Raw genomic sequence first — 27153 nt, 5'->3', positions numbered from 1 at the left:
CTCGCTCAATGACATATACTGTACACATACTCACATATACACACACACACCTCTCTCCCTCTCTCTGTAATATGCTATTTACTGAATTTCTCTCTCTCGCTGTCTCTCTGTGTGTCATTGTGAGGTTTGGCCCTCTGGGTTATTTCTGTAAATTGTTGAGCAGTAACTCAAGTCAAATTAGATTTGACAGCTGTGTCGGAAGCTATAAGCACAAGTTACCCCGCAGCATCTCACCATGAGTGTGTGTGTGTGTGCGCGTGTGTGTGTGTTTGTACGAGTGCGCATGTACAGTATGTGAGTATCTACACTCTGTTGTATCTCTCAGTTCCTCCTCTCTTTCTTACCCTCCCCCTTCTCTCTTCTCTTTCTCTCGCTCTCCCTCTCTCTCTTTTGTAATGTGTGTGTTAATGTAATGATGCTCAGCTCAGTGTGTGTGTGTGTGTGTCAGTGTGTCTGTGGACCTGGAGACGCTGGGCTCCTGCCTCCTCTCCTCCACTGCAGTGTTTTGGTCACATGACGAGCAGGGCTATCACAGGACACTGATGTTCTTCTCCCCCCTCTTTGCCTCCTTTCCTTCTTCTCGCCTCACCGTCTTCACCATGTACACCCGCACTCTCGCTTTTAACAATCTCATCTCGTCTTCTATTCATTTCACCCTTTATCTTCCTCCCCCTCTCTCGTTCTCACACCTCACCCTCCTCTATGTCTCCTTCTTCATTCCTGTCCTTCTCTACTTCCTTGTTGTTATTATCTCACCTTAAACCTAATTGATCTTGTTGTCATACCTTTCCCCATCCCCCCCTTTTCCTGCTACTTATTTATTTCTCTGCCTTCTCTCCTCTCCATTTTATCCCCCTCTTCTTACACATTCTTCCTCCTCCCCTTCTCCTCTTTCTACCTCCTCTTCACTTTATCTCTCCTGTCTTCCACACATTTTCTCTCTTCCTCCTCTCCATCCATTTACCTCTCCTTTTATCTCTCTCCCACCCTTCTCCTTTCCCCATTCCTTACACCCCACCCATTCACCGTATCTTTCTTCTTCCCTACTAATTTCTTCCTCTGTCCCTCCCTACCCTTTCTTCCCTCCACCCCCCTCTCCCACCTCCTCACCCTTCTCTGTCGACCCTCCTTACTATTTCTTACATGCCTCTTTGTCTTCCCCCTCCCTCCGACCCATCCCTCCCCTATCTTTCTCCTCCTTCCCCTCTCTCCCCCCTCTTCTACCCCCTCCTCCTCTCCCCTCCAGATTCCAAGCAGAATGGCGATGCGGCCAACGCAGCCCTGGCTAATGAGGACTGCCCCACCATAGACATGGTGCTTGGGGAGGAGAGGAGTCCTGCTGCTGGGGGTCTGGGCACCGGCGGAAGCCGTGAGCGCTATCCCCATGACCGCGCCTGCTTCCTCCTCAGTACCGGAGAGTTCCGTGCTACAGACGGCAACGTGAGGAAAGGTATGCCCAGGACAGGGTCAGGGCCGGGGTTAGAGCCGGGGTCAGAGTCAGGGGCTGCGCTCCGCCATACCCAAGGGTTCAGTAGCTCGACACTCAGCAGCTCAACACTCACTGTGTGCTCATGACACTCCCATACACACACATACACACACACACACACACACATACACACACACACACACCTTAGGTCAAATACTTTCATTAAACTTAACAGTATTTGAGGTGTGTTTGATTGAGCTTTTTGTTTGCTTTTGGAACTATTCCATTGGTTCCATCGTACCAGGCAAACGTAATCAACTGCAGCTCTTGGAAGAATTTGACTTCCAATTCACACATACATAAACACACACACACACACACACACACACTACGGAAACACTAGGTATTTCCCTACCACCTCTCCTCTCCTCTCCCCTGACCCCTCCCCCTTCTCATATTTCTCATAACCAATCATTTTGACTGACAGTCACAGACCCTGCCCACACTACCCACAGGCTGTTTTGAGCTGTCTCACGCTCCAGACATTCCTATATGAACTGGGTTATGACACATTATGGCATACGTGAAATATCAATGGATTGATATTTTGTTGGACCAGTTCCCACATGCTGTATTCAATTACATTGGCACCCCACATCTACTACTGTATATGTGAATGTGCTGTGGTGCTTTCTATTGCCGTTCTGGACACTGGAGTTGTAAAATAACATATAGGTATTATTGCCTGAGTTTGGTACATATCAATACATATTAGTACATATCAATACATATCAGTACATATCAATACATATCAGTACATATCAATACATATCAGCACATATCAATACATATCAGTACATATCAATACATATCAATAGTGCTCCATTGTAGCTCAGTTGGTTGAGCATGGTGCTTGCAACGCCAGTATAGTGGGTTCAACCACCCATACGTAAAATTAATGCACACATGACTGTATGTCACTTTGGGTAAAAACATCTGCTAAATGGCATATATTATTATTATTAATAATATCGTTTTTCGACATACATGCACTTACAGGTACTCTATTTCAACCCACCGGTTTAGCTCTGCTTTTTCTTTCTTCAGCTTTAATGCACATTTTCACAGCCTGTTCTGAAACGAGATCTGTACAGTACGATCGCTGACTGAATAGCTATCACACTGCATCTGGCTGTCAATCTGTCTTCTACTGTCAATCTGTCTTCTACTGTCTGTAGTCATGCTCTCGCTCTCTCTCTCTCTCTCTCTCTCTCTCTCTCTCTCTCTCTCTCTCTCTCTCTCTCTCTCTCTCTCTCTCTCTCTGTCTCTCTGTCTCTCTGTCTCTCTGTCTCTCTGTCTCTCTGTCTCTCTGTCTCTCTGTCTGTGTATGTATATATACAAAAGTATTTGGACACCCCTTCAAATGAGTGGATTTGGCTATTTAAGTCACACACATTGCTGACAGCTGTATAACATCGAGCACACAGCCATGCAATCGCCATAGACAAACATTGGCTGTAGAATGGCCTTAATGAAGTGACTTTCAATGTGGCACAGTCATAGGATGCCACCTTTCCAACAAGTCAGTTCGTCAAGTTTCTGCCCTGCTAGAGTTGCCCGGTCAACTGTAAGTGCTGTTATTGTGCAGTGGAAACGTCTAGGAGCAAGTGGTAGGCCACACAAGCTCACAGAATGAGACTGCACAGTGCTGAAGAGCATAGCACGTAAAAATTGTCTGTCCTCAGTTGCAACACTCACTACAGAGTTCCAAACTGCCTCTGGAAGCAACGTCAGCACAAGAACTGTTCATTAGGACCTTTATGAAATGGGTTTCCATGGCCAAGCAGCCGCACACAGGCCTAAGATCACCATGCCAATGCCAAGCGTCGGCTGGAGTGGTGTAAAGCTAGGCATCATTGGACTCTGGAGCAGTGGAAACGTGTTCTCTTGCAGAGAAGGCTACCTGCCCATATGCTTAGGAATAAGGGTCTGGGGCTGTTTTTCATGGTTTGGGCTAGGCCGCTTCGTTCCAGTGAAGGGAAATCTTAACGCTACAGCATACAATGACATTCTAGACGATTCTGTTCTTCCAACTTTGTGTCAACAGTTTGGGGAAGGCCCTTTCCTGTTTCAGCATGACAATGCCCCTGTGCACAAAGCGAGGTCCATACAGAAATGGTTTGTCGAGATCAGTGTGGAAGAACTTGACTGGCCTGCACAGAGCCCTGACCTCAACCCCATCGAACACCTTTGGGATGAATTGGAACGCCAGGCCTAATTGCCCAGCATCAGTACTCGACCTCGCTGTGGCTCAATGGAAGCAAGTCCCCACAACAATGTTCCAACATCTAGTGGAAAGCCTTCCCAGAAGAGTGGAGGCTGTTATAGCAGAAAATAGGGGACCAACTCAATATTAATGCCCATAAATGTTGGTATGATTTGTTCGAAGAGTAGGTGTCCACATACTTTTGGTCATGTAGTATCTATCTATCTATCTATCTATCTATCTATCTATCTATCTATCTATCTATCTATCTATCTATCTATCTATCTATCTATCTATCTATCTATCTATCTATCTATCTATCTATCTATCTATCTATCTATCTATCTATCTATCTATCTATCTATCTTGTGGCTCTCATTCTGGCTCTCATTTATTGGTCATGCTTTGTTCCTCTTTGTCTCTCTCTCCTCTCCACACCCTGTCTGCTTGCTATCGCTACACCCATCCATTCATCCTCCTCTCCCCTCCTCTGCCCCTGCCCTCCATTTCTCCATGCTTTCTCACTGGACATCTTTTTTATTTACCTTGTACCACTCACCTGCTTCTTATTTCACCTGACATCCCCATGGTTCTACCTCCAACAATCCAACCCCTTCCACCTGCCATTTTGAACCGCCACCTCAACCTCAACCTAAAACTAACCCCCCGCCCGGCCTGCCCCTAACGTCCCCGATCCCAAATACACTCCTCTACAAACCCCACTCCAACACTCCCCTCACAACAAACACCAGACGCTGCAGCGGCCAGCCCGGCATCCCCCCCAGGAGAGGAGTGGTTCAAGCCGGAGGGGCCTCTGCTACAGCAGGACCTCAATGCAAACTCAGCCTCTTCCTGGATCAAACCATAGCGAATCAGAGGTAACACAAAAGACACATACAGAAGTTTGGTTGAAAGCACAATGAGCAAACACACAGTAAGACAGTAACATGGCAAGCTTGTGCACGCCCACACATATGCACACACAAACCACAGCAAAACACACACACACATGAAGTAACATGCCCCTCCCCCCACACACACACACACTCTTAAAAGGTTGTATGTTTAAGAATGCATGACAGTTAACTGCTTGTTCCAGTAAAGCTTTAAGGTTTGGTTCAGCATTTTCATGGTAGATTATGGTGCTAAGTGTAGGGTGGGAGGGTAAATGTATGTGTGTTCGTGTTCGGGTGTGCGCGTGCGTTTGTGTTCGTGCGCGGATGCGGGTGTGTGCGTGCGTATTTGCGAGTGTGTGTTCGTGCGCAGGTGCGTGTGTGCATGTTTGTGTGTGTGCATACAGTGCCCTCTTGAATTATGAACTTAAAAAGGCAGTGAAAAAATGTAATTGTTGTTTATCAGCTTGATCTTCCACTCAAAATATCATATGAATCGAACCTTTAATTGAGTTAAAATGGTTCAAAGAAAAACAAATGGTCATCAATAAATAAATATTTTATTCCTAAACATGCATGTCACAATTATTGGCTCCCCTGCATTTAGTACTTTGTGCACCCTCCCTTTGCCAAGATAACAGCTCTGAGTCGTCTCCTATAATGTTTGATGAGTTGGGAAAACACATAGGAAGAAACTCTCCAGATCCTTCAGAGTCCATGGTCCTCGCTTGTGGGCTCTCCTCTTCAGCTCACCCCACAGGTTTTCAATGGGGTTTAGGTCAGGGGACTGGGATGGCCGTTGCAAAAGCTTGATTCGATGGTCAGTGAACCATTTTAGTGTGGATTCAGAGGTATGCTTTGGATCGTTGTCCTGCCGGATGACCCAGTTTTAGCCTCCTGGTAGAGGCAGACAGGTTTTGGACGAAAATATTCTGGTGCTTGATGGAGTCCATGCTATCCTAACAAGGTTCCCAGGGCCTTTGGAAGTAAAACATCCCCACAACATCACAGATCCACCACCATACTTCACAATGGGGATTAGGTTATTTTCTGTATGACTATGGCTCTTTTTACACCAAACCCACCTCTGGTGTTTGTTGCCAAAAAGCTGTATTTTAGTCTCATCAGACAACAAAACCTGGTTCCAATGACATATAGCAAACTCCAGGCGCTTACGTTTGTGGTTTGGTGACAGCAGAGGCGGCGACCCTTCCAAATAACTTGTTGGCATAGAGGTGGCGTCTAATTGTAGTTCTGGAGAGTTGGTGACCCCAAGATGTAACCAACTTCGGCAATTCTCCAACTGTGATCCTTGGAGATTTTTTTGGCCTCTTGAACCATCCTTCTCACTCTGTGTGGGGTCAAAATAAACTTGCGTCCTCTTCCAAGCAGGATTATCACTGCTCCAGTTGTTTTACATTTCTTAATTATTGCCCTAATCGTGGAAATGTGTATTATCAGGGTTGTAGCTATCATTTTATAGCCATTGCCAGATTTGTGAAGGTCAACAACTTTAAAAAAAAAAATAAAAAAAAAAAGTAATTTAATTTGTGTGTTCTCTGGCCTTTCCCATGTTGATGGATGACTAAGGGAGTTTAGCTTGTGTGTCGCCTCATATTTATATCCCAGGGAAATAGGAAGTCATGGATGGACCACTTAAGAGTTCCCAAAGAGTCAGATGAACTTTAAAAAGTCATATCTTAATCGGAATATACAGTACATTAATTAGATTTTGTTCCTAAGAATTTCTAGGGGTGCCAATAATTGTGACACACATGTTTTTGAATAAAATAATGATTTATTGATGAATTTTTATTATTTTTATTTTATGTTTTTTTTACTCAATTACAGGACAGATTCATAGGATATTTTGAGTGTAAAATCAAGCTGATAAACAACAATGACATTTTTTCACAGCCTTTTTTCTTCATATTTACCGAGGGTGACAATCATTCAGGAGGGCACTGTACATCAACGTATGTTTGGAAATGTATGTGTTTACGTCTCCCCACATTTAACACAGTTCAACCCCAACTATGGCTTAGCTTTTGGTCAATTTCATTCAGTTCAACTTCTGCACTTAACCTTACATTATACACACAGACAGACGCACAACCTTTAACCTCCTTTTCTGCCCTCCGGATGACCCCAAACCCCCTCTCAGTTCCTGCAGACCAGTGTAGTCCTCTCTGTCTCTCTCTCTCCCCCACTCTCTATTCTCTTTCTCTCTCTTCTCTTCTCTCTCTCTTACTCAACCTTCTCTTCTCTCTCTCTCTCACCACCAAAATGCCACAACCGTTTTCCACTGAGGGGTGAGAGAATGTGCCCTGAGCGAATGGGCCCGATTAGACCTACATGACTCATTGGATCCAATAGAGGGAGAAAGAGAGGATGAGAGAGAGGAAGAAAGAGAGGAGCCGGGCTTAATTGTGCAATGGGAGGCTAAATGGCGTTATGTAACGTGATGTGAGCTATATGATGGCCACCCCCACCTCCCCCTCCTCATCTCTTCCCTCCCTCCATCCTTCCCTCCCTCCTTCCCAGAGACCTCGTCTGCAATCTCAGCCCAGGCCTCCATTCAAATTCACCCTCTCAGAACTCTACTCCTCCACACACACAACACACAGGATTTCTCACCACATGTACTTGTAGCCTACCCCTTGACTCCCCGTCTTAGAGCCCTGTTACACACCATAAACTGAGCCCTTCATGACCCATTTGACCAATTAAGCCACTACGCAACGCTACCAACATAACTCAAGATTCTGATCGGGAGTGTGTGGGTGTGAATGAGCTACGGTACCTGTGTTTGGCTGTGGATGTCCCTCTGTCCATCGGTTAGCGCTGTGTGCGTGCAAATGCGTGTGCGTTTGCGTGTATGTGTGTGTATGTCGGCTGCAGTGCTAGCCCTCTGTTCTCTGCAATGTGCGTGTGCGTTTGTGTGTATGTGTGTGAGGACCACCATGGAGAGGAGGGTGGGGTTGTGAGGGGGGCCATGTCTTCTGACGTGTCTGTTGTTGTTGTCTCCCTCCTCAGGTTGTGTCGTGTCATGCGTTTGTATGTCGGCTCTTGTTGCTCTGCGTTACACTTGGCTGTCTGTCTGTCGCTGTCCTCTCCCCAGTCTCTGTCCCTCCCTCCGTCCGTCCGTCTGTCTGTCCGTGGTGTGTCCTGTGTTTTCCTTTTGTGCTCCCTTTGTTTTTGTTGTCGTTTTTTGTTTTGTGTTGCCGTGTCCTCTTCTCACTCCTGTGGCTCTTTACTCTGGTGTCTCCTCTCGCCTTACTCAGAGACACCAGTACAACTGCCATGTTTAGCAGTGTACAAACAGTCACACAAACAATACACAAATCCAAGATACTGTATAATCCATAGACAATATTGGAGAATTCAGAGAGAAAAAACTGTGACTTATTTAAATCCAGATGATTGAACCAAATCAGTGTGAACATGTTTGTCGATATAAACTGGTAGCAGAGTAAAGGCCACTGGTGTGTACTGGTTCATTTCTTGAAGTGAAAGCTGGTTACTTCTCTCTCTTTTCTGGAATTGCCCTCCACTCTGAGGTGACCAAAACATTGTTTCATCACAGTACCAGGGGGGTGCCCAGGCCATATGTGCTAGTCCAGAGTCAGTCCTCTCCATTCTCCTTTACAACCCTAAACCAAGACTGACTCTGGATCAGATCTTATGCCTGCTCCCTAATCCCCAACCACCACAAATGTCCCTATACGAGTGGCATTGACTCAAGCTGACAAGCTATCGTAGTCTATACAGCAGTAGATCTATGAATGTTAGTGGCTGGAGTGGGGGATGCATTTGGCTGTGCTGAAACACTGTTCACGAGTCTAGTGCTTTTTAAGGTGTGCTTCAGTCTTTTAGTGGGAGAGCACTAAGACCAGGCTAGATCAAAACGTATAGGTCTAGTCTAGATCCTGTACACACTTTGGGAATGAACGGCTTACCGGCACTGGGCAGGTGTATAGCGCACCCCTCCACACATACAGTGTTACACACAGACAGAGACAGAATGGCAGACAGACTGGCAGACAGACTGATTTTACAAGCAGACAGACAGACAGTCAGTCAGTCAGACCGACTGACCGACCGACCGACCGACCGACCGACCGACAGACAGACTTACAACCAGACCGACTGACGGACCAACCATCAGACAGACAGACAGACACACTGCTACGTGCAGTGCTAGGTAAGTGACGGTAGTAGCCGTACGGTCTGTGGTGACTAGCTGACTGGTGTTAGTGGTGGTTAGTGTGTTGAGCCACAGCCGCTGACGGCCCTGTAATATTAATAATAGAAGCTTCATCCACACTCTAAAAGCAAAAAAAGACATCCTCCAAAGGCGCCCCAAAATGGCTGCCGGCCTTCCGCTTTTAAAGTGGGATATAGTGCTTTAAACCTCCCCTTCTTCCCCTTCTTCCTACTCCTCCTTCTGGCGCTTCTCCTTTGTTTCTGTGCCCAGAGTGGTTCTGCTGGCTTTATTTTAGTGTGGTTTATTTTATAACACGTGCAGCTTTGACCTCTGTTGACAAATGCTAAAGTGCAGAGGTCAGGAGAGGTTAAAGCTTGGAGTCTTGGGCTCCTTACGTCTATACCCTGCATCCCAATATCTCTCCTGACTCCTGAAGTGTGCACTTGTTCACTCCCCCTCATGGATTTAAAAGAAAAAGATTGGTATGCCTCAAACATATGGTGGAAACTCTGTCTAGAGCAAATCCAATGGTTACACAAATCCAACGCTTTTCAAATGCGCCGAGGGAAGCACAAGCGTACACTTCAGGAGACAGGACATATTGGGAAGCAGCCTTTCTCTCCCTCTCTCTTTAATACTTTCCTCTGATAAATATTGTATAGTTGTAATAGTGTAATTGGTGTGTTTGAGGGTGTGTGTGGATATTGTGTTGTGTTTTATGTACAATGATGTGTGTATAATTTGTTTCTTGGTGGTTGTTATTTTCTTGTCTGTAATGTATTCTGGGGTTTTCTTTCTTGTGAGTTTTATTTTATTTTTCACCTCCTTTCCTTCTTCATCTTTACCGCGCCTCCTCTTTTCCTCTCATACTCTCGCTCTCTCTCATTCTGTCTCCCCTTTCTCCTTATTTCCCACTGTTGCCAAGGAAACAGTGGAAGAGAGCATTCTGGGACTTTTGTGCAAAGCATTCTGGGTTAGATTATTCAAATGAATGATTGCATAATTCTTTCACTTTAATAATATGTAAATATGTTGTACTAGTAAGTAATCAAATCAGATAATACTACATGTATTCATCAAACCATGCTCCCACAATGCACTGAGTTCAAGTTGTATTATTATTATTATTTATTCTACAGTGTTTGTTTATCATTTTAGTATTTATTCTCATGTACTATTAATTAGAGTGTATTATTTGTCGAAAGACAAATCCTATCCCTATTAACCCTAAAGCAGACAGTAGTGCAGCATCAGCCCTCAGGACTCTTATTGGAGCAGAGTGGCTTTGTCCTGTAAGAGCTGATCCGGGACCAGGGTGAATCTCCTCCCTAAGGATTCCTAGTGGAGCAGAGTGCCTTTGTCCTGTAAGAGCTGATCCAGGACCATAGTGTTCCCCTGAGAGCAGCTTGAGTGGCACTTACAGTCTGTCAGGCTCTGCTTTTAAAACACTGGAGTAGTCCAGGAGTGCTTCCAAAATGGCACCCTATTCCCTATGAAGTTCACTACCCTCAATGTGCACTGGTTAAAAGTAGTGCACTATATAGGGAATAGGGTGCCATATTTGACTGGAGTGGGTTTGTTTAGAATTAGTGGTCCGTTCAATTAATCTCTCTCATGTGCGCTGTTCCAGTTGATCTCTTCTACCATTGACTTTCCCCCATAGACACAAAGCACCACCGCCATTAGGCTGCTGCTCTCTCTGTGCTGCACTCGGAATCCTTGATGGACAGAAGGAGATGCCGTTCCACAATGGTGTTCTCTCTCTCTCTTCCCCTCTCCCTATTTCTCTCTCTGCTTCTCACTCTCCCTCTCCCTCTTTATCTCTTTGCCACTTTGTTCCCCCTCTCTCTTCCCCTCCCTTTACCCCCCTCCAATACTCCTTAGCCGGCCCACAAGAATGGAATGGTCTACCGTATCAAAATCTTTGGCCAAGTCAATAAAAATAGCAGGACAACATTGTTTACAATCAAGGGCAATGGTGACATCATTGACGACCTTTAAGGTTGCAGTGACAGATCCATAACCTGAGCGGAAACCAGATTGCATACCAGAGAGAATACTATAGACAGCAAGAAAGCCAGTCAGTTGATTATTGACAAGTTTTTCCAACACTTTTGATAAACAGCGCAAAATAGAACTAGGACTATAACAGTTAGGATCAGCTTGATCTCCCCCTTTAAATAAGCAATGGGAACCTCCCCAGAAAGGAGAGACAGGCTTGGCGATGAGTCAAATAGGAATCCTGACTTAATGAAGTGGTGATTAAAGAGCTCAGCCATGTGCTTCTTGTCAGTAACAACCACATCATCAACTTTAAGGGACATGGGCAGCTATGAAGAGGAGGGTTTATTCTCCAGGTCTTTAACCGTTTTCCAGAATTTATTGGGGTTAGACCCACAGAGAGAGAACTGCTCCTTAAAGTAACTAACTTTGGCCTTCCGGATAGCCTGAGTGCACTTATTTCTCATTTGCCTGAACGAGAGCCAGTCAGCCTGAGTATGCGTGTGCCGAGCCTTTTGCCAAATGCAATTCTTGAGGTGGAGTAACTCTGCAAGATCACGGTCGAACCAGGGGCTGAACCTTTTTTGAATTCTCATTTTCTTTATGGGGGGTGTTTGTTAATAATACTACAGAAAATATCAAAAAGAAGGTCCAAGCGTCTTCGACAGAGGGGATCAAGCTGATTCTTTACCATTTTACAGAGGCCAGGTCATGAAGGAAGGCTTGCTCATTAAAGTTTTTTAGCAAACGTCTATGACAAGTCAGGACAGGTCGTTTCACTGAGCAGCCATTGCGAACTCAGGCTGTAAAACAGTGATCACTAAGGTCATTACAGAAAACACCAGACTGATGCCTGTTAGTATTATTAGTGAGGATAACATCAAGAAGAGTAGCCTTTTCTGGGTGTTTGGAGTCATACCTTGTGGGATTGGTAATAATCTGAGAAAGATTTAGGGAGTCCCATTGCTTTAGGACTTGGTCAGGTGGTTTAAGCATGTCCCAGTTTAGGTCACCTAGCAGGACAAATTCAGACTTAGTGTAAGGGTCCAGGAGAGAGCTTAGGGTACAGACTGCTGATGATGGAGGATGATAGCACCCAGCAACAGTCAACAAAGAGCTATTTGAAAGTTTAATACTTTAAACCAGCAAATCAAATTGTTTGGGGACAGACTTGGTGGAGACAATCGAGCACTGAAGGTGATCCTTGGTAAGGATTGCCACTCCCCCTGCTTTGGAAGATCTGTCTTGCCGAAAAAGGTTATAACCAGAAAGGTTAACATCAGTAATCAAAACACTCTTCCTTAACCACATCTCAGTAATGACCGACACATCTGGATAGGAGCTTTGAACCCACACTTTCAATTGATCCATTTTAGGTAATAAGCTTCTAGTGTTAACGTGCAGAAAACCCAGGCTTTTACAAGAGCAGAAATCAGTGAAGCAGATGTCAGAGCACAAGTCAGAATTGGGGCTAGCAACAGTAGATGGGCCAGAGTGTACATGCACATTTCCAGATATCATCAGCAGTAATACAATCAGGCAAGGCAGAGGACAGGGAGAGCTCTGCAGTGATGATTTATGACATCTGAATGTGCATCAGATGGCAACAAGATCATATTGTACAGCAATTTCATCAGGTAACATGAATACAAAGCCGGCTAGAGGTAGTTTGAATGGGATGGGAGGCCAAACGTCTGTGTAACCAATAGGGAGTAAGAGTTCCGAGTGTGGGAACAAACATTGTTCGTAGTCAACAATGCATGCAGGAGTCATGAGGCAAATAGCAAAATGCACAATCATTTTTAAAAATATATAACTACATGGGGCTAGCCATTGTAAGTTCAGAGTCACTCGCCCCAAAAGTGCTTGTGTGCTGGAGACGAGTGAAGGCTCAGGAGAGGGGGGGGGGGGGGTACCTGTACCAGACAGGGGGAGACAACCAGGGCAGACGGTAAACAGATCGCATGTGACAGTGACATAGAGTCTGCATTATGTCAACAAATAGACTGGGATATACTGCATGTGACAGTGAGTCCTGGAGGGTGTGTGTGTGTGTGTGTGTGTGTGTGTGTGTGTATTTATTGTCATATCTCGGTCATTGACGCCAACATGGAATCATTTCTACTGTATATACTCTGGTTATCCTCTGTATATACAGAACATATATGTGTAATATACATCTAAGGGCTATGTTCAGTGTAGCAGTGTCAGTACAGCAAACTGTTTCTTGTTTCTTAGATGTGATTGCGTCGAATATTACCATAATACTGAACTAACCCTTTTCACCTCAGGGAATATTTCTCTTTCTCTGTCTGTCCTGTCCCTCCTCTCTCTCTTTCTCTCCATTTTACTATTTTTCCCTCTCTCTCTCTTTCTCCCTCAATCTCTCTTTTCTGCCCTCCCTCCTCTTTCTCGCTCTCTCTTTCTCTCTCTCTTTCTCTTCCGCCCCCATTCTCTCTCTCTGTCTCTCTCTCACTCTCTCTCTTTTTCTCTCTCTCTCCGTCATGGGCCACTATCAAGGTACATGCAATATGCATGAGGAAAAGAACAGTAGAATTAGATTCTTCAGGAGGAGATGTAGTAGACTCATTCATTCATCTATAGTGCCCCTCTCCCTCTCCCCATCATAAGTAATGTGTGTTCAGCATGTGTGTTCATATATGTGTCCATGTGACATAGCAGAGAGCTGGCCATCTAGGCCCCAGTGTGGTTTCCTATGAATCAACTCAATGTTCTATGGGGATAATATGGTGCTTGTGTGTTAAAACGGGGTTCAGTTTGTCATGCTATGTCTGATACATACAGTAGAACATCTGTATGTATGGTTACTGTGTCAATTGTGTTGTTGTCTGTCATACATCCATAAATGTGAAAAATGTGTTTCAAATATTGCCTCGGGTGATTACAAATCTACATGTTGTTTCGTAATGTGACATAACAATAATCAGCCAATGCAAATATATCATAATTTATATATGATACTAAAAAAGTGGGAAAGTAATAAGAAACATTTATGCAAATGAAATCTATACATTTAAATTTACTATACTTTGGCAAATTTGTTGAGTGGTTGAAAAATTAGTTTAAATGACTCCAACCTAAGTGTATGTAAACTTCCGACAACTGTATATATTCATGTATTTAAGCTGCTTGTATTTAATGCCACAGTGAATCTACAGTGATAGATACTACAGTGATACCACAGTAATACTACAGTGATATGTTACTACAGTGATACCACAGTGATACTACAGTGATATTACACTAATGCCACAGTGATACGATACTACAGTGGTATTGTACCACAGTAATACTACCGTGATACTACAGTGATACTACTATAGTGATAGTACAGTTGTATTACAGTGATACTACACTAATACTACAGTGATACTACAGTTGTACTACAGTAATTCTACAGCACACATATTATTGAACTCTATTGCTACAAAGTTATTTACTGCACAATACTGGTGTATATAGCGTATACAGTATCTGACATCAACTACCTGAGCATGCATATTTATTTACATCCACTACCAACGATCCAAACACTAGATATAATACAAAATGGCTGCCATAACAAAGTATATAACAACTCTGATATTGGAAACTTTATCTACATGTAGATTTGCGCTGGGGGAAATATTTGTCCCCTTGTACCCCCTTGTTTTCCTCCCTCACTCCCCTCTTTCTCCCCCCTCCCCTCCCTCCCCCTCTCAGACTAACTTCCATGTTCCGTTCCATCCCATCCCCAGGACATCCCCAGTCATTGCACCTGCGTAGCATAACTAAAGTTTGACCTGAGGTACGTACAACCGACTAGCTTCCTGCCCTCCTCCTCTGTAACACTCTCTTCACACTATCAAGCTGACCCGAACCATGCTGCGCTGGCTCAGATTACTTCTTTACTTTTCACATTGTCCATTCCAGCAGAGTTCCAGCAACTGTAGTGGGATGCGTAACCACTAACCAGGCCAGCGCAGTACAGCTTGGTTGGACTCGGCTCTGTTTGGCTCGGTAGTGTGAAAAGGGTATAGGAGGAACAAGCTGGTATGTCACGGCTTTGGCAGGAACAGTGCTGCATTCTGCTGCATTAAACAACCAGGCTTTGCTGTAAAGCCATGTAGAGTGGCGTGAATGTGTTCAACCTGATATATGTAAGGATGTAATGCAAGAATGGAGTAGAATTACATACATTAGCTTTTACAAATCTAAAAGTGAATTCAAGTAGATTTTTTTATACTCTGAGATCTAATAGCATTGATAGTCTTTGATAGTGATGCACAATGCATGTTTTACAGCAAGAAATCTTTGGCAATGCATATAGATCACATACTAGCAGGCCAGTTTTAAATCATCTTGTTTTATGGCGCACGTGTGTGTGTGTATGTTTGTGTGTGTGTGTGTGTGTGTGTGTGTTCGAGTGTGTGTGAGAATACAGTATGCATTTGTGTCAAAAATGAAGCTATGAAACAGAGTTAAGTTCTCCCGAGTGCTAATCAAACAATAGGAGTTCCTGATAAAGTCAATAAAAAAAGAGAGTAGAGTATGCAAAAAGAGATGATATTTGTACCGTTTATTGGCTAATTTATTATAATTATTATATTATTATTTTGCTCTCTTTGTTGATATTTATGGTTTGACATTTTTTGTGATAACTTAATGAACTATTTTTGCTTGTACTTCTATCTCTATCTCTCTCAGTCTCTTTCTCTCTGTCACCTCCTAGTTGTAAGGTGCATGTTGCATGGTGTGTTGGATGCTGTGAAGGAGGTGATCTGGGTAATGTTAGATGAACAGTACGGCCAATAGCCATTTGCCAATCAAACTGTCACTACCAACCACATATTCACCTATCTATCCATTGTATTTACACATAGCCTAGTTCTAAGTCATTATATAGGGCCGGGAGTTTTGTCCAGACCACCTGATCCGACCAAGAAAAACCCAAGGCTCTAGTTCAGAGTTATATAACGAGGGCCCAGAGTTTTTCCCCAACCCTGTGACCTGACCAAGGAAAACCTCCCAGCCCTGTTTCATGACATTACAATTCCACAAATGAATCATTACGCTAGGTATGCCTGGAATCCGTCCAACGGTTACCAGCCATTACTCATGTTTACCACGTTGTTCGTTCCCACCTCAACCTCTCCTGAGCAGGGCCTTCGTCCCGGTCCCTGTCCTGTCCTGGTCTCAGCGAGTAAAGCTGAGCTGAGCTAAGCGAAGCTTCTTTAAAGCCTGAAAACAAACATGTCATTACTGTAGGACACGATAGGCCAACCGTTTGGGAGAAATCGATCTCAATCAAACCACCCCCTACTGCTTGTGGAACCCTAAGATCACACACACACACACACACACACACACACACACACACACACACACACACACACACACACACACACACACACACACACACACACACACACACACACACACACACACACACACACACACACACACACACACACACACACACACACACACACACACACACACACACACACACACACACACACTCTTCCTAATCAGCTAAGAGTTGCAGGGCTGGGATTGATGTGGGCTGTTATATGGGTCGACGTCTCAAACACAAAGAGTTTGAATAGAGAGACCAACGCAGGAGGTTATCCTACACAGCCATGCACTGTACCTTTGAAAAATGATGTGTGTGCTGTACCCTACACATAAAGTGATGCTAGTCAGATGCATGTGTAAAGACATGAAAACAGTAATGCATGCTAATGCATAAATATATTGTATTTAGAAAGTAGACACATGCACATATATTTACACAATACAGAAGAAAACGAAACGTGATGTTCTGGGCTGCTCACAGGCAGCTACACAAAAACAAGACCCCACAAACAACAGGTGGGAAAAGGCTGCCTAAATAGGATCCCCAATCAGAGACAACGATAGACAGCTGCCTCTGATTGGGAACCATACCAGGCCAACAAAGAAATAGAAAACATAGATTGCCCACCCTAGTCACACCCTGACCTAACCAAATAGAGAATTAAAAGGATCTCTAAGATCAGGGCGTGACAGTACCCCCCCCAAAGGTGCGGACTCCGGCCGCAAACCTGAACCTATAGGGTTTACCCTCTACCCATCTACCCTCGGTGGCGGCTCTGGTGCGGGACGCAGACCCCGCCCCGCCAACTTAGGTGGCGCCTCTGGTGCGGGGACCTTCGCCGGAAGCTCCGGACCGTGAATCATCGCCGGAGGAATCGAACCGTAAATCATCGACGGAAGCTCCAGACAGTGGATCGTCGCCGGGGACTCCGGACCGTAGATCGTCGCCAGAGACTCCGGACCGGGGATCGTCGCCGGAGGAACCGGACCGGGGAACCGTCGCCGGAGGCTCCAGACCTTGCATCGTCTCTAGAGGCTCCGGACTGCGAACCGTCTCTAGAGGCTCCGGACTGCGAACCGTCGCCGGAGGCTCCGGACTGCGAACCGTCGCCGGAGGTTCCGGGCTGCCAACCGTCGCCGGAGGTTCCGGGCTGCCAACCGTCGCCGGAGGTTCCGGGCTGCGAACCGTCGCCGGAGGTTCCGGGCTGCGAACCGTCGCCGGAGGTTCCGGGCTGCCAACCGTCGCCGGAGGTTCCGGGCTGCCAACCGTCGCCGGAGGTTCCGGGCTGCCAACCGTCGCCGGAGGTTCCGGGCTGCCAACCCTCGCCGGAGGTTCCGGACTGGAAACCCTCGCCGGAGGCTCTGGACTGGGGATCGTCGCAGGAAGCCTGGTGCGTGGGGCTGGCACTGGTGGTACCGGACTGGTGACACGCACTTCAGGGCGAGTACGAGGAAGAGACACAGGACGTACCGGACTGGGGAGGCGCACTGGAGGCCTGATGCGTGGGACCGGCACAGATTGCACCGGACTGGTGACACGCTCTTCAGGGCGAGCGCGAGGAGCAGGCACAGGACGTACCGGACTAGGGGCACGTACTTCAGGGCGAGTATGAGGAGGAGACACAGGACGTACCGGACTGGGGAGGCGCACTGGAGGCCTGATGCGTGGGACCGGCACAGATTCCACCGGACTGGTGACACGCTCCTCCAAACGCCTGCGTTGCCCCATACTCCTCGCCAACTCCATTAACCGGTATCCCTCACACTGTTCTATTGACTCCCAGGCGGGCTCTGGCACTCTCGCTGGGTCGACCGACCACCTCTCTACCTCCTCCCAGGTTATCTCTGGTTCACACCTCGGCTTCGCCGACCACCCCGTGTGCCCTCCCCCAAAATAAATTCGGGCTGTCCTTTGGGCTGTCTTTGTGGCCGCGAACCCCGGCGTTGTCACTGTTGCTCCTTCGCTGCCTCCGCCTGCTTCCATGGCAGGCTTCTGTCTCCTGCCATGATTTTCTTCCCACGTCCAGGATGTCCTCCACTCCTGGCTTTCCTCCCAGGCCCAGGATCCCTGCTCCTCCTGGGCACGCTGCTTGGTCCGTGGGTGGTGGGATCTTCTGTCACGTTCGTCTGAATGAATGGACCAAGGCGCAGCGTACTTAGAGTTCCACATGTTTAATAAATATGAAACTCACCAAAAACAATACAGAAGAAAACGAAACGTGACATCCTGGGCTGCTCACAGGCAGCTACACAAAAACAAGACCCCACAAACAACAGGTGGGAAAAGGCTGCCTAATTAGGATCCCCAATCAGAGACAACGATAGACAGCTGCCTCTGATTGTGAACCATACCAGGCCAACAAAGAAATAGATAACATAGATTGCCCACCCTAGTCACACCCTGACCTAACCAAATAGAGAATTAAAAGGATCTCTAAGGTCAGGGCGTGACAGTATGCTTGTAAATATGATAATGATGGGTGTGGTTCAGACAAATGTAAGGTGTTATTGCTGTAAAAGGACAGTATGCTGCTGAATGTTGGTTACTTGAGACTATACCTCACTTGGGATTTGAACTCACAACCTGTTGGTTGTTAATGACCTGAATGTCCTGCTAACCCCACCTGGTCTGTGGGCATGACAGAGATTGGCCACAGATTAAAGGCAAGAATACATTTCTGCACTTTGCTAAAAGTTTCCAAGAACCAAGTTAATAATTGTCAGATTATCTGACAACACCAATGAAAAAATAGCAGTGCTTGTTGTAAAGTGTGCATAAATACTTTGGGGATTTCCACCAGGAGCATCTTTATTACCAAGAACATATATCCCCACACTCAAAATTAGGGTACAGTTAGAGTACAGTCTTGTTCCCTGGAGTACAAAAAGTTCAAAGGTAGACCTTCAGGTACCTTCAGAGGTACACATAGGAACTCACATGGTATTGGTTGGTTCCTTTTAGGGTACATGTATGGATAATCTAGTATAATGGTACATTTTTCTAACCAATATTTTGAATATAAGGTACAATCATCACTTCACTTTGAAATGTAGGTGGGGGAATGTATATATGTGTGTTTGTGCCAACCGCCAGTTGAAGTGTTGTACCAGTTTAAGGGGGTGTGATGGGAAACTGAGGCCTTCTGAAGGCTTCAGCGCATTCACCAAATTGTGCCGGAAAATGGTTCATTACTCAGAGCTTCATTATCTGTTCACAATGTACATTATTGACATCTGCTGGTCAGCAATAAATAGCAGCGTGTGATAATCAGATGGAAGTATTTTTTCACTGTTTTCATCAAAACTCATATAATCAGTTGGAATACCAGGTTTGTATCTTTCATCGTGCTTCCCTTTTCTGCCTTCAAGTTGACTATTTTTCATAATCTGAACCGCGGCGAAATCAGTGGGATCTCGCATTTTGCAACACACGGTTTGAAAAAGCATGGAATCAAACGAAGTCTCGGATGTCATTGATGATGTACTACTGATAAAGTGATGCACGCATCGGCACACTGCTTCGAAGTTAGCTGCTTAGCAATTTCAACGCATGCCTCGGAGCTCCGGTATCAAACGTAACATGACTACATTTACAGGAACTTAATGGAAATGAGTTGCCTTGAAGTTGCTTTGAATTCTGCGTTACCTAATTGGCAACCAGTTGTCAGTAAGTTATTGTAAAAATTCACTGTAACTTAATAGCTAGTAACTGCTAGTAACTCACTGGCAACTAACTGCCAGTTTCTTACTGGCACCTTAACTGGCAACCTAACTGATTACAAGATAGCGAATAACGCTCAGCATTCCTGGTGGTGAGCACACTTGGGAACCAGCCTCACCTTGCCTAAACCTCTTGGTTGGTAGCAAACTGACCTTCCTGCTACACCATCAGGTCAGTGAGCGTGACAGAGATCAGCCACAGTAAGTTACTGTGAATTTTACAATAACTGCTTGCAGCAAGCTGACAGTAAGTTAACAAAAATTAAACATGAACTTCCTGATGAAAAACTGCCATTAAGTTACTGGAAAATGCACAGTAACCTCTTAACAGCACAGCTCTTGATAGTCACAAGCTCTTACAAAGATGTAGAACTGGGACATGACAAATGAGGCGCTCAACCTTTATCTTCTATGATATCATGGCAGTCCGCAAACAAACGTTTAAGTGCATGCCGTTACCTACTGTGCTGGAATGTACGATCAAATCATGATCTTTCCAATTCTGTACTAGCATGAAAATAAAAACCAAATAAATCCCTACTAACTTCTACCACACCCTGCCCCTCTCCCAAAACCCCTTCCCAACCTACCCCATTAATCTTTACCTATATCATGCTGAAACACTCCACCCTTTGGATTTTTCAGCATGTCAACAACCATTTCAACAGTAACATCTGTTACCCCCAATATCTATTTTGCCGTCTCCACAATAACCTACTTTCCACAACCCGAGTCGTATTGATAACCTTACCAATAAAAGCTATGATGTCAACTTTATTCATTATCAAAGTGTCTTTTGACACCACACTTTCATGAGCACAAGATTTCTGAACAGGCCTTGAAACCATGCCAGGACCATCAGAAACACCACCCCCGACATTAGGTCCACTTAATACATGAGCAGCTATGGAAGCGGCATCATTCCACACTGTAGCTCCACCAATCTGTTTTAGCACCTCTGCATACGATACATCATGACTCATTTTATATTTCTGAGCCTCTCGAGCCTCTCGAGCCTCTCGAGCCTCTCTCTGCACCTGGCATCCACCGAATGCTGCACTATGTTCCCCCACACAATTACAACACTTAACCTTCACATTGCTCCCAAATTTACAGTAATCATGTTCCCCTCCACACTTAGCACATATTTTCCTTCCTTTACATTGAACAGCTATCAGTCCCATTCTTTGACTTTTAAAACCCCGCAATGGGGACAGGACAAATTCCACGACATTGAAACTAAGGAATCCTATCTGTACTTTCCCAGGCATAACCTTCTCAAACCTCAGCAGCACTGATAGGCTTCACTTCTTTGACCTTCTTTCCTACTGATCAACACTTTGGCCTCAATCACGCTTCCTCCCTTCACATTTTCTTTAATATCATCTATAGACATAGATATTGGGACCCCAGTGATGACTCCCCTCAATCTAGCATAAGCACCAGTGACATGGCTTTTAATCTTCTTCCCATTAAGCTTTTCCATTTTCAGAATCTTCTCTTGCTGAGCCTGGCTACCACACAATATTAACAATCTACAGTTGAAGTCGGAAGTTTACATATGCTTAGGTTGGAGTCATTAAAACTCGTTTTTCAACCACTCCACACATTTCTTGTTAACAAACTATAGTTTTGGCAAGTTGGTTAGGACATCTACTTAGTTCATGACACAAGTAATTTTTCCAACAATTGTTTACAGACAGATTATTTCACTTATAATTCACTGTATACACTAAGTTGACTGTGCCTTTAAACAGCTTGGAAAATTCCAGAAAATTATGTCATGGCTTTAGAAGCTTATGATAAGCTTCTGATAATCATTTGAGTCAATTGGAGGTGTACCTGTGGATGTATTTGAGGGCCTACCTTGAAACTCAGTGCCTCTTTGCTTGACATCATGGGATAATCAAAAGAAATCAGCCAAGACCTCAGAAAGAAAATGGTAGACCTCCACAAGTCTGGTTCATCCTTGGGAGCAATTTCCAAATGCCTGAAGGTACCACGTTCATCTGTACAAACAATAGTACGCAAGTATAAACACCATGGGACCACGCAGCCGTCATACCACTCAGGAAGGAGACGCGTTCTGTTTCCTAGAGATGAACGTACTCTGGTGCGAAAAGTGCAAATCAATCCCAGAACAACAGCAAAGGACCTTGTGAAGATGCTGGAGGAAACAGGTACAAAATATCTATATCCACAGTAAAATGAGTTCTATATCGACATAACCTGAAAGGCCGCTCAGCAAGGAAGAAGCCACTGCTCCGAAACTGACATTAAAAAAGCCAAGACTAAGGTTTGCAACTGCACATGGGGACAAAGATCGTACTTTTTGGAGAAATGTCCTCTGGTCTGATGAAACAGAAATAGAATTCTTTGGCCATAATGACCATCGTTATGTTTGGAGGAAAAAGGGGGAGGTGGCAGCATCATGTTGTGGGGGTGTTTTGATGCAGAAGGGACTGGTGCACTTCACAAAATAGATGGCATCATGAGGTAGGAAAATTATGTGGATATATTGAAGCAACAAGACATCAGTCAGAAAGTTAAAGCTTGGTCACAAATGGGTCTTCCAAATGGACAATGACCCCAAGCATACTTCCAAAGTTGTGGCAAAATGGCTTAAGGACAACAAAGTCAAGGTATTGGAGTGGCCATCACAAAGCCATGACCTCAATCCCATAGAAAATTTGTGGGCAGAACTGAAAAAGCATGTGCGAGCAAGGAGGCCTACAAACCTGACTCGGTTACACCAGCTTTCCCCGGAAGAATGGGCCAAAAGTCACCCAATTTATTGTGGGAAGCTTGTGGAAGGCTACCCGAAATGTTTGACCCAAGTTAAACAATTTAAAGGCAATGCTACCAAATACTAATTGAGTGTATGCAAACTTTTGACCCACTGGGAATGTGATGAAAAAAATAAAAGCTGTAATAAATCATTCGCTCTACTATTATTCTGATGTTTCGCATTCTTAAAATAAAGTGGTGATCCTAACTCACCTAAGACTGGGAATTTTTACTAGGATTAAATGTCAGGAATTGTGAAAAATTGAGTTTAAATGTATTTGGCTAAGGTGTCTGTAAACTTCTGACTTCAACTGTACCATTTCCAATGAACCGAGCTAATTTGACCTACCTCTTTTTCTACGGCATTAGTTAGTCAGGGTGTAAATGAGGCCCTGTGGTCTCATAAAACCTTGTCACCGCTTTCCACTCCAACACATTATTACTTTTGCTTTCTACCTACCTTGGCGCTCTTTATGCTTTCTTAACTAAACACTCCACTGCTTTCAGTATCATGATCTATCTTCTTCCTATGTCTTTCCCACTACAGACCATTTCAGTCCTTGACCCTCATCCTCCCGCTCCATACCATCAGAACCGACACCCATATTGTTCGCATTCTAGCACAGCTGTTGCTTCACCAACCTTTTCTCCATTTCGTCTGCACTACTTGCCATCTTTTCCACCTTCCAGACACCACACGCTACACCTAGATGATTGCACCGGTTTTCAATGTCTATGGACTTGCACTCATTGAGCAGTGATCGCGGCGGCACACTGCACTGTACGATAGTTCTACCTCAACCTTCATCAACATAACGATAAAACACTTAAACTTGGTACAATACTTCCACAAACAATTGGCACAAATAAAACATATTTTAGACCATGCCTCCAAATATGCTAATGAGCCTCACCAGCACATTGCCCCCACCTACATTTCAAAGTGCAGTGAAAGTAAGGTAAACAAGTCATTTTACAACAATAACACCTTAATTCAACTGTAAAAAAGCAAGCGTCTAAAGTTAAATGGGTTCTCATGCACAAAATGCATATCAGCCAATGAAAAGCGTTGATTTACTTGCATGTGATCAAACACTAAATTGTAGCTGGTCCCACCAGATAACATGGTACAAATTAACCCTATGCTAACTTCAACAGGTGGTACTGATTATATCCTGGCACAGGTGCGTCAGCCAATTAAAATTGTCAAAGTAGTTGGACGCGTTCCAACACTTGTTCATGGATGGAAGTGTCCTTAACATAACTAAGTCCAACAGATCTGATCGTCAAAGCAACTATCACGTGTATTTGACTGACTGGTCAAATTGCTCTCTGTGTAAAGTGCCTAGTCCACGTAATTGTCACAGATTGTGGCAACGGTTTGAATCTCACATGAGTTTCCCCCCCTTTTGAAATGTTGATTTACATGTATTGTGTTAGTGTTTAGTGCTTGACTTGGACTAAAATAGGTGCCGGTACTCATTTTGGGTGCCGGTACTGTATATATTTAAGTGCAGGAACTGTACAATACTTTTGAGCTAATATTTGATAAGGGGTGCAGGAACTCAAGCATTAGAACATTTGAGGTGCAAGTACTCAGTTCTGGTGAGCTCCTGCCCAAGTCAAGCACTGCTATTGTGTTGAAAAGGGACGTACAGACAACAGTTTGAAAATTAAGATTATGATTGAATTTAATAAGGAGCTACCTTCTTCAGCCTGCACACAAACACACTGCTATTGTCTAATAATCATATTGCATAGGCTATATTACATGGACGTGTACACCTAAATGTAGGGCTACAATGTTTAGTAGGCTGTGCATTATTAGAATCATCCACTTCATCACATGCATTTTGAATCGAGCATCAAGGACCGGCAGTGAACAGGTTTTTGTTGTTGTAAGGACCTCATTTATATTTTCCCCATAAAAGCACATGGATGTGTGTGAAACTGGTAAACAAAAACGCCGGGTTTTGTCATATATGCGAAAACGTGAAAAGGGTGTCTTACGTTAGTAGTAGCTAGTAGCCTAATCAAGGATGCATCACTGCAATATTGGCACACAACATTTTGTTACAGTAGTAAATCTCGAATTTGTAGGTTTAAAATATCCCTCTAGTGTCCAGGGTTAAGAAATGACATTGGTCGGTCGATATAAAGTCTAAGATCTTTTATAGGTTGATGAAGAAGTTGTGCCAGGACATAATCAGTACGATTTGTTGAGGTTAGTATAGGGCTAACATGTGCTATGTTATCTGATGGGACCAGTACAATTTTGCGTCACATGCAAGTAAATAAACACTTTTCATTGGCTGATACACATTTTGTGCATGAGAACCCATTTAACATTAAATGCTTGCTTATGTTAACAAGTATGGCCCCACTGGATGTTTACTGCAACTCAGTAGCAGGTAACTTATACTTATAGGATACTTCAGGCACATCTGTAGTATCCTATAAGTATAACTGTAGAACCTGTCATCAGTTCTACCGGGAACCAGAGGGTTCTTAATGAGAGGGTTCTAAATGGAAATCGAAAGGTTCCCCTAAAGAGACAAATCAAAGGGTTCTACATGGCACCCAACGGTCCTGAACAGTCATTCTGAAAAGTACCTTTTCTCTCATGGCTAACTACCAGGAAGTTTTAAAAGACAGGATGAGTGGGTGGGGAGCTTATATTCATGAGCTCAACTTGACTGACAGCTCTTTGAAACGCCTATGTCAAGAAGCAACTCGGATGCAATGAGCAGCGGTGTAGTAAAATCACATTGAGCTAATTTAGTGATTCACAAAGCAACTCAAACGTTGAGATTTAAAAAAATATATATATATACATCTCCCATTTGGGACGTCTCTTGTGATGCGGTTCACAGCAGCACTGACGGACGTGTTGACTTGACAACTGCGTCACAATTTTGAACAACCCTCATCTTCTAAACCCTGGCAGTCATTCTGAGTGCAGACTGTGGGAATCCACTCTGGTTGGATTCCAATAGGAATTAAACATCACTTTGTAAGCCAGCATAAATGTCACTTGATGCTGGTTTTGGCTTCAGCTTATGCTGGTCACCAGCAAAAACACAATGAAGGCTGGTCATCAGCGAAAACACAATGAAGGCTGGTCATCAGCGAAAACAGAACGGAAACACAACAAAGGCTGGTCTGCCAGCATAACCAGCTAGACCATGCTGGTCAGACCAGCTTGACCAGCTAGACCACACTGGTCGGCCAGCAGAACCAGAACATGCTGGTCAGACCAGCTAGACCAGCATCCGACCAGCACTGACCAGTATGGACCAGCATAGACCAGCTGGAAATTTATGCTGGTCTATGCTGTTTATTTCAGCAGGGCTGCAGGTTTCATACAGAATGTTGATGCTGTATTTTAAGGGTAGATGTGGTTTTACGAAATCAAAATATCCAATGACAATGTCTGTGAGACCTTGTATACAGCGTAAACCACAGTGTGGTTTCTCTTTATCTGTGATTGATTGAATTGGATCCCAATTTCATGTTTGATGACATGTGCTGTGACTGTCTTTCCGCCCTCATTCATTCTCCTGCCCGGGAACACATTCTCTATTATCAGTAACGATGGAACAAAGTCATTCACGACAACAAAAACAACACAAAGAAAGGACACCTTAGGAGGAGATATGGCTGCTTTGAGTTTAGAGAACAGAGGATGATCAAACCTATCCTGTTATGCCACCTAACCTGAGGATTCTACTGCTTGGTCATGTGTGGGGAGGTTTATATCCAGATTGCTGCTCTATTGTAACTTCACAACAAACACAGACACACACAAAGTTTAGTCTAAATTTTATCTGGAAAGAGAGAGACTCACTCTTAAAGGGGTGGTGTTAGATTTTGGCTTGCTCTTAAAGGGGTGGTGTTAGATATTGGTCATGTTCCCCTGCTCAGATGTTGCTGACAGCACCGTCAATGATGTGGCACGCAACCATTGGTTGATGCATGCAACGTCTGAGCAGGGGAATGCGACCTTTGGCTCACTCTGAAAGGGATGGTGTTAGAATTTGGCTCACTCTTAAAAGGTGGTTGAATTTAGGCTCACCCTTAAAGGGGTGGTGTGAGATTTTGGAAGATGCAACAACAGCTTGAGCTTGTGTCAAGCCTTGATATATTTTACCCTACCTGATCATTCTCCAGGTTAATGACATCTGTTCTCTAAAAATGTCAAACAGACCGACACAAGTTGTTGGAAATGCTGAGGAAGCAGAGATGTACAGTAGTGACAAAAACTACATTCTGAACTCCAGCCACAATGACTAGTTGGGAGTAATGCAAATTCGAACCCTAATCTAGCATAATAATATGTGCATAGAGGCTAACCACAACATGAAAAGGTGCAAAAACTGTGTTTTATGTTTGCGTTCTACTACATCGCTGGGAAGGAGGAGGAGGAGGAAGGGAAGAAGGCAGGCTTGGACCATGAGAGGAAGTATGGTCCTGCATTCACAAACCGTCTCAG

The 27153-nt window shown here is 44.4% G+C and overlaps 1 protein-coding gene across 2 annotated transcripts in view; it reads left to right on the top strand.

The window, feature by feature from the left end:
* The window catches only part of LOC120051928 (potassium voltage-gated channel subfamily C member 1-like), a 106493-nt gene that overhangs the window by 77996 nt on the left and 1344 nt on the right, over positions 1-27153 (top strand). The window contains exons 3-4 of one of the 2 annotated variants that reach the window (XM_038998811.1): positions 1247-1450; positions 4448-4563. In XM_038998811.1, coding sequence (XP_038854739.1) covers positions 1247-1450; positions 4448-4563 — 320 coding nt within the window. Of the gene's footprint in view, positions 1-1246; positions 1451-4447; positions 4564-27153 lie in introns of those variants that run through there. The other variant, XM_038998810.1, reaches the window with a different exon arrangement.

Source organism: Salvelinus namaycush, chromosome 8, assembly GCF_016432855.1.
Source record: "Salvelinus namaycush isolate Seneca chromosome 8, SaNama_1.0, whole genome shotgun sequence".
Taxonomy (NCBI): domain Eukaryota; kingdom Metazoa; phylum Chordata; class Actinopteri; order Salmoniformes; family Salmonidae; genus Salvelinus; species Salvelinus namaycush.
This window is presented reverse-complemented; position numbering and strand designations above follow the sequence as displayed.